The 9064-nt window shown below is 33.8% G+C and overlaps 1 protein-coding gene across 1 annotated transcript; it reads right to left on the bottom strand.

Annotated features, from left to right (window-relative positions):
- Positions 1-4822: 4822 nt before the first annotated feature.
- Positions 4823-8714, bottom strand: tmem160 (transmembrane protein 160). Its single transcript, XM_023407540.2, has 4 exons — positions 8404-8714; positions 8124-8148; positions 7167-7259; positions 4823-6322 (listed from the first exon to the last, which is right to left on the bottom strand). Exons 1-4 carry the CDS (start codon positions 8623-8625, stop codon positions 6003-6005), a joined length of 660 nt encoding a protein of 219 aa, XP_023263308.1. The 5' UTR covers positions 8626-8714; the 3' UTR covers positions 4823-6002.
- Between the last annotated feature and the right edge of the window lie 350 nt (positions 8715-9064).

The raw sequence follows: 9064 nt of genomic DNA, 5'->3' as shown, positions 1-9064 counted from the left end.
TTGATGTTTTATGCTTTAATATACTATGATGTTTTTTTGACCTTTCATGTCATACTATGCTATGATGTTTTTTTGTATTTTTATGCCTCACAACACAATGTCATTTTATTCCTTACCATACTATGCCGTTTTTATGACCTTTCATGCCTTAATATACGATGATGTTTTTTTGACGTTTTATGTCATACAATACTATTACGTTTTTTATCATTTTCATGCCATACTATACTATGACGTCTTTTGGCATTTTATGTGCCTTATTATACTATTTAATTTAATGCCTTGCCATACTATGATGTTGTTATAACCTTTTATGATTTAATATACTATGTTGTATTTTTTACCTTTTTTGCCATACTATACTATGACGTTTTTTTTTGGCATTTTTATGCCTACTTATATCATTTCATCTCATGCCTCGCCATCCTATGATGATTTTATGACATTTTATGCCTTAATATACTATGTTGTATTTTTGATATTTTATGCCATACTATACTATGCCGTTTTTTGGCATTTTTCTTCCTTAATATTTTTTGCCATTTCTTGGCATTTTATGCCTTACTGTACTATGTCGTTTGATGCCTGACCATACTATGACGATTTTATAACCTTTTATGATTTAATATAATATGCTGTAGTTTTAATATTTTATGCCAAACTATACTATGACCTTTTTGGCATTTTTCCTCCATAAAGGTTTTTGCCGTTTCTTGGTATTTTATGCCTTAATATACTATTTAGTTTGATGCCTGACCATACTATGACCTTTTTATGACCTTTTATGACTTAATATACTATGTTGTATTTTTTACCTTTTTTGCCATACTATACTATGACGTTTTTTGGCATTTTTATGCCTGATCATATTATCTAATCTCATGCCTTGCCATAGTATGACGTTTTTATGACCTTTTATACCTTAATATTCTATGTTGTATTTTTAAAAATTGTTTTGCCATTCTATAATATGCCGTTTTTTGGCATTTTTCTCCCATACAATTTTTTGCCGTTTCTTGGCCTTTTATACCTTAATATACTTTCACGTTTGATGCCTGACCATACTATGACGATTTTATGTCATTTTATGGCTTAATATACTATGATGTATTTTTGATGTTTTTTGCCATACTATACTATTTCGTTTTTTTGGCATTTTTCTTCCATAAAATTTTTTGCCGTTTTATGGCATCTTATGCCTTACTATACTATGTCGTTTGATGCCTGATCATAATATGACGTTTTTATAACCTAATAAGCCTCATTATACTACGATGTATTTTTGACCTTTTTTGCCTTACTATACTATGATGTTCTTTTACCTTTTTTGTCAGACTATACTATAACGTTTTTTTTTGGCATTTTTATGCCTAATTATGTTATTTCATCTCATGCCTTGTCATCCTATAACCATTTTATGACATTTTATGCCTTAATATACTATGTTGTATTTTTGACATTTTATGCCATATTATACTACGATGTATTATATATACTATGCCGTTTTTTGGCATTTTTCTTCCATAATATTTTTGCCGTTTTATGGCATTTTTTAATTTTTTTTTTTAATTGGCATTTTTCTTCCATAAAATTTTTGACGTTTCTTGGTATTTTATGCCTTAATATACTATTTAGTTTGATGCCTGACCATACTATGACGTTTTTATGACCTTTTATGACTTAATATGCTATGATGTATTTCTGACATTTTTTTCCATACTATACTATGATGTTCTTTTACCTTTTTGCCATACTATACAATGTCGTTTTTTGGTATTTTTCTTCCATACTATATTTTGCCGTTTCTTGGCCTTTTATACCTTAATATACTTTCACGTTTGATGCCTGACCATACTATGCCGTTTTTTTCGCATTTTTCCCCCATACTATTTTTTGCCGTTTCCTGACCATACCATGACATTTTTATAGCCTTTTATTATTTAATATACTATGTTGTATTTTTGGCATTTTTATAGCCTTTTATTATTTAATATACTATGTTGTATTTTTGACATTTTTTGCCATACTATACTATGATGTTCTTTTACCTTTTTTGTCATACTATACTATGACGTTTTTTTTGGCATTTTTATGCCTAATTATATTATTTCATCTCATGCCTTGTCATCCTATGACGATTTTATGAGATTTTATGCCTTAATATACTATGTTGTATATTTGACATTTTATGCCATACTATACTATGCCGTTTTTTGCCATTTTTCTTCCATAATATTTTTTGCCGTTTCTTGGCATTTTATGCCTTACTATACTATCTCCTTTGATGCCTGACCATACTATAACATTTTTATGACCTTTTATGCTTAATATACTATGATGTATTTTTGATGTATTTTTGATCATACTATACTATGCCGTTTTTTGGCATTTTTCTCCCATACTATTTTTTGCCGTTTTTTGGTATTTTATGCCTTAATATACTATTTAGTTTGATGTCATGACATTTTTATAGCCTTTCATGATTTAATATACTATGTTGTATTTTTGACGTTTTTTGCCATACTTTACTATGATGTTCTTTTACCTTTTTTGTCATACTATACTATGACGTTTTTTTTTGGCATTTTTACGCCTTATATTATTTCATCTCATGACTTGTCATCCTATGACGATTTTATGATGATTTTATGCCTTAATATACTATGCCGTTTTTTGGCATTTTTCTTCCATAAACTTTTTTGCCGTTTCTTGGCCTTCTATGCCTTAATATACTTTCACGTTTGATGCCTGACCATACTATGACGATTTTATAACCTTTTATGATTTAATATAATATGTTGTATTTTTAACATTTTATGCCAAACTATACTATGACCTTTTTGGCATTTTTCCTCCATAAAGGTTTTTGCCGTTTCTTGGTATTTTATGCCTTAATATACTATTTAGTTTGATGCCTGACCATACTATGACCTTTTTATGACCTTTTATGACTTAATATGCTATGTTGTATTTTTGACGTTTTTTGTCATACTATACTATGATTTTTTTTTTTGATTTTATGCCTTACTATAACCATGATGTTTTTTTGCTTTACTACACTATGATGTTTTTTTTGCCCTACTATAATATGATGCTTTTTGGGGTATTTATGCCTTACTATACTATGACATTTTGTGACATCTTTTGACTTACCATACTGTGACGTTTTTTGATATTTTTTACCTTACTATACTGTGAGGTATTTTGATATTTTTTTACCTTACTATACTATGATGGTTTTTTTTTATTTTTTTGCCTTACTATACTATGATGTTTTTTGGGGTTTTTATGCCTTTCTATTTTATGACATTTTTTTTTGCGTTCCTATACTATGACGTTTTTTGACATTTTTTACCTGACTATACTGTTATGTTTTTTAACATTTTTGTACCTTACTACACTATCACGTTTTTATTCTATTTTTATGCTTACTATACTATGATGTTTTTTCGGGTTCTTATGCCTTTTTTGCCTTACCATACTGTAACTTTTTGGTATTTTTTACGTTACTATACTATGACGTTTTTTTAAATTTTCGTACCTTACTATACTATGATTTTTTAAAAATTTTTATGCCTTACTATACTATGATGTTTTTGACACTTTTTGCCTTACTTTACTATGACCATTTATCTTTTGTACCTTATTATAATATGACTTTCTTTGATATTTTTTGCCTTACTATACTATGACGTTTTTTTAACATTTTTATGTTTTATTATACTATGATGTTATTTGACACTTTTTGCCTTACTGTACTATGAAGTTTTTATGCCTTACTCTGCTTTGACATTTTTTGACGTTTTTATGCCTTACTACACTATGATGTTTTTTTGCCTCACCATTCTATGTTTGACATTTTTAAGCCTTAATATTGTATTCTGTGTGTGTAAAATTCAAATCCATAAGCCTAGAATTGAGCTCCACAAATGTTTTTTTGTTTCACAAATAGAAAATTGATTCAAAAATGTCTGTTTGAAAGTTGTAAATTTTAGGAAGATATTCATAAATACTTTTCATGTATTTGTAAATGAATTGAATGTACTCACAGATAATTTTTTTATGTGCAATTTATCTTTTTGCAAGATATTTATGTGAATTTGTAAATGTATTTTTTGTATTTGTTTTATCTTTACAGATTTCACATTTACACACGGATGTCAGTCTGTTCACACAAATAATATTGAAACAAATGTACCTCCATACCCAGACAACAGAGGTCATGTCCAATTTCCAAAGGATTTATCAGTTTCATCAAACTTAAAGCAGTTAACAACAGTCAATTTAAAATGTACATGTGGTGAATATTTTATGAGCTAATTGCACTGTTTTTAGTGTCACTATGGATTACCTTTGAGCCCAAAAATCAAAAGGAAAGAAAGAAGAGATTTACTGTCTACAATTTTCTGCTGCCAGTGTTTGAGAAAGCTTTAAAACAAAATTTAGGCCTTGGGACCTTTAGACCTTTTTCTTCGAAAATATAATAGAACAGTAAACTGAATAAAAATGTGAAAATCTGAATGATGAAAACATTTAGTGACCTTTGGTATGTGCGGTAGAAGCGTGTGTTGGTGAGACCATGACCTGCAGCTGCCCGCTGGATAATCCAGTTTTAGGTTGGACCATAGACTGTGTATAAAAAAGTTAGGACTTGAACTCATGATCTCAGTTTTTGTAGTCCCCACCAAAAGAGATTTTAAACGAAAATTAAACGAACTCTTCAAGGTATTGTATAACTCTTATTTTGTCTTTCTTCTGCTGCTTATTGTCTCATGAAGGTTAGGGACCATCACGCTATTGAAATGTTAAAAAAAAAAGTCTGTTTACGCACAGATTTCATCTGGCTTTATTACTGTATGTACAGTAGGGCGCATTGAAAGTGGTGCACACATAAACAAAAGTAAACAACAGTGAACCCCATTCCCACACACAAACTCAATATTATCAACTTTTCCATACTATCAACTATTCCTAAAATCCAGTAAAACAGCAATTATATCTATCACCAGATAGTGTGAAACTCACTCAGAAGATAAAATGGTTTATGGTTAGATTTAGGTACTGTACATGTATATTTACAATACCGAGCAAAATATATAACCACAGAAAAAGCAGTAAAAAATACTCTGATTCCAAAAGTCTAGAGTTACTATAATGACAAACGAAAACTGATAAAAGTGCTATTGTCCTTATAAAACAAAATAAAAAATTTACTTCACAGGGTCAATTTAAACCTTTTAAAAATAAATTCTAAGCCCTCATTAATTTGCAATCACAAAGAGAGACCTCAAACATGCATATAGTATGTCCATCCTCTCTAGATCTCACAGCATATTACAACCAGATTCTTTTATTTCAAGACTTTTATGAAAACTTCAAGTAGTCAAGTCACAGTTAATTATGTTAAACAAGATTATATGACAAACAGCATCTAGCAACACTTGGCTGGGAAAAGCCAATGGTCTAAAAATGATTGCATACAGTGCCCTGAAAAGTAAACTTGAAGAAGAAACATATGATGTTCTCAGTGAGTCTTTCCAATGTGCATGTGAATATGAAGATGTAGAAAATGAAAAAAAAATAAAAAATCAATACAATTTTCAGACAGATTGATAACGCAAGTGAAGCAGCTTTCAATATATGTGATTGTAAGAAATTTTACAAAACAGCTGATTTATTCAGCAGAGGTGAGTGTATTCAAATGACCAAATTATCAATAATTCTCAGCATCTCTCTCACCTGTTCTCCAAAAGATCATGAAGTCTTTCTTTACCTTTACATCAATATTATAATGGATAATAGATCTGTATCTATAAACTCACACACAGCCTGCATATGAACCTGTAGGCTGCTTGCTTGCACACACACATACAAATAAGGGGAAACCCTGAATCAAAGCAGCGCGTACACACACACACACACACACACACACACACACACACACACACACACACACACACACACACACACACACCCCTCCATTCTCCATCCCGGGAAGATCTCTACTTCTTCGGCCCCTTGCTGTCACTGTCCTCACTGTCGCGGGAGCCACGGTAACCCCGGAGTTCGCGCCTCTCCCGGCACTCCCGGCACTCTTCCTCGTCCTCTCCCTCCTCATCCCCCTCGTGGATGATCTCCACCTCCAGGCGGCCGATGTAGAGAGATACCGCACAGAGCCAGAAGAGGGCGACGCTGCCCACCACGGCTCCTTGGAGCAGCAGCGCTGGCACGGACACCAGCATCATCCTCCGCAAGGCAAAAAGGCTGCCAATGTACGAGGCACCGCCAAACGACACACACACACCTCCCAGGATAAAGAAGGCTGAGGAAAAACAGATTGACATGGTATTATTGTAGAGATCCAATTAATTTTCTCACTGTAATGAAGTCTGGGAGGGAGGCAGTTTGGATCTACTCATTCTCTTAATCATTTAGGTAAAAATTAAAGATGAAGTGGAAGATTTTCTGGTCTGGAAAATTATTTTAGACAACATAATTATACAAGCTGTGCCCACAATGCAACACTGGGAATATATGTTAGAAATAGGTCTAACCTCATGACTAAATTTATGACCATGCCTGTTAAGTTTTGTTTTCAGCTTTTTTACACATTAATGTGCATCAAACTCAATGACTATTAATCATAAATGATTTAATGAAGGTCTTGTTTGATAAACTTTTAACACTCAAAACCAGCATTTCACATAACCATGACATTGGTTACAACAAGATATCAAGGATCTAACCTCCTTTTTTCTTAGTTTTTTTTTTTTACTCATGATTTTAGTCAATTGCAGAAATCCTTGTGAAATTATTCATTTTAAACCTGCTGGTGAATCCACAAATGAAATCTAATGCAAGGTTCTCTTAGAAATTTACGAATTTTCAGACAAAAAGAGCTGAGGTATTGACACATTAGATGGTCCAGTTAAAAAAGTTGTAGTTATTTCATGGACATTCACCGATTTTCAAATGCAATTACTTTTTTATTTTATTTTTCTTGAATCCACTAGTTTTAAAAGATTTAATGTCTGCAGCAGCAACTCTGTTAATGGACGTGCATCACAAGCTACTGTTTGTTAGTGAACTACCACAGAGCTTGGGATGGCAGTGGGACGATTTCCAGCTCTACTGTACTGTACATGAAACAGTATTGAAGCCTGTACCATATCCTGCTTCTCGTCCCACTTCACTCTGGACAAATGCGATGACTCCGATCCCAGTTGCCAGTAGACCGTTCCTGAACCACGAGAGGAATCCTGCAAAACAGTCAGAGCCAGAAATAAACAGCTGACGCGTTACAGCCTGAGCAAAGCCTGAGCCAGAATCAATCACGCTGTTTACATGAATCACTGTCCTTGCAGCTGTCTCTGTATCGAGACCTTATAGTAACCTGCCCAATTCTAACTCTATATATATATATATATAGACATATAATATGTATATATAGAGAGAGGTATAAAGTTTGGATGTAAATAAGAATATGTTTGAACATTTGACAGACAAGAGTGGAGACTTGTAAAAAAAAAAAAAAAAAAAAAAAAAGCTCATCAGTAAACATACCAACAGTCTGAGCTGTGTCCTAATCCTACACTACAAACTATTAGTGCGTCTTCAAACTGGAGAAGTGACAGAGTTAAGTGTACTCAAAGATGTCAGTGCACGCATACGGAAAAACACTTGATTTTTGAGAGCACTATGGTTCCACAATACAATGCACAGAGGTAATGGAGGAGCTCCTTACAGTTGCAAAACAAACAAATTGCAATTGTTGACATGAGACAACTCATGGATGATCTTTGGGGGAAAGAAAATATAAAATTTAAAGAAAAATTTTGTTTGGCCTTTGTAAAGTTTCATTGATAGAAGAGTTCCAAGGGTAGGTGCAGGCTTATGCAGGGTTTTGAATGAAGGACTTTTCTTTGTTATGGAGTATTTTTACACTGTGGTTTTAGTACGTTTACCTATGCAAATGATCTGAGTACTTCTTCCACCACTAGATATATAAAATATAATTTTATATATAACATACCGACAGAAGAAGTGTGAGGGGAGAATTAAATAAGGACTTTGAAATATGGAGTTGTAGGTTTAACCCAAGTGCAGTGAAGTCTTTAAGTTACCTGTTTCATGGGACTTTCTCAGCATCTGCGAAAACCAGAGAAGAAAAGCTATTAGCAACATCAACCTCTGGTTCAACGATCCATTTTCCTTTCAGGATATCAATATGATTATGACCATAACATGAAATGTATTCGGTCAAGTGTGACACAACCTCTGTAGTTCGTTTTCTTCAAAAGAGAAACGAAAGTAAAAGTAGCTGTGACATTTAAGAGTTGGGTTGAGAAAGCAATCAGTCCGTGAAAATGAATATAAAGGATTTTCCTCTCGGACTGAACCTACCAAAGCGTCCGCCTTGTCGAGGTCTGTGAACTGGTACTGCTGCGGCTCCGGCCCCCGGCTCTTCCCCCACGGTCCCTTCTCCCCATGCCGAAGCCGGGCCGAGCCGTGCAGCCTCCGCAGCGGGGCTGCGGCGCAGGGAGGCCGGACCTGCTTCACTACCCGGGCGAAGTGGGACACGGACTGAGGCAACTGCCTCCTCATGAACAAACTAAGGAAAGCCATCACATCACTAGTCCCTGCTGGCTAAAATACGAGCTGAACGCAAAAGCACAACACGACCTTTGCATGACCTGTGAACTCTCACACGGTCGACGACATACCGGAAAGAGCCTCCCGCGTACAGGTAGGCAGAATGAACACAGCGCCACCGTGCTGACGTCAATTAAATACATAACTAAAATAAAACAACAAAATATGAATAAAACAGATTATTTTACCACGCAACCAATTTTTCTTTTCATTTTTTCTATTATACGTTTGCATACATCGAAATTTCCCCTCAAAATCAATTATAACAACCTGCAATTACACATTTACGCCACACGAGTGAGCCAGAGCACAAGCCTATGATTTACATGGCACGTTCACGTTTATTTATTTTTTTAAACTATTTTTTAAACAGTAGCCTACAATACAGACAAGGGACAACAACAACAAAAAG

The sequence above is a fragment of the Seriola lalandi genome, unplaced genomic scaffold (genome assembly GCF_002814215.2).
Source record: "Seriola lalandi dorsalis isolate HSWRI2012SDOR001 ecotype SW California unplaced genomic scaffold, Sedor1 jcf7180002054338, whole genome shotgun sequence".
Taxonomy (NCBI): Eukaryota; Metazoa; Chordata; class Actinopteri; order Carangiformes; family Carangidae; genus Seriola; species Seriola lalandi.
This window is presented reverse-complemented; position numbering and strand designations above follow the sequence as displayed.

Coding starts and splice junctions, on each gene's coding strand:
- tmem160 (XM_023407540.2), bottom strand. CDS start 8,625: ATGGCTTTCCTTAGTTTGTTCATGAGGAGGCAGTTGCCTCAGTCCGTG. Junction 7,260..8,123: donor GAGAAAGTCCCATGAAACAG/GTAACTTAAAGA, acceptor ACTGTTTTGCAG/GATTCCTCTCGTGGTTCAGG. Junction 6,323..7,166: donor GGGACGAGAAGCAGGATATG/GTACAGGCTTCA, acceptor GTTTTTCCTCAG/CCTTCTTTATCCTGGGAGGT.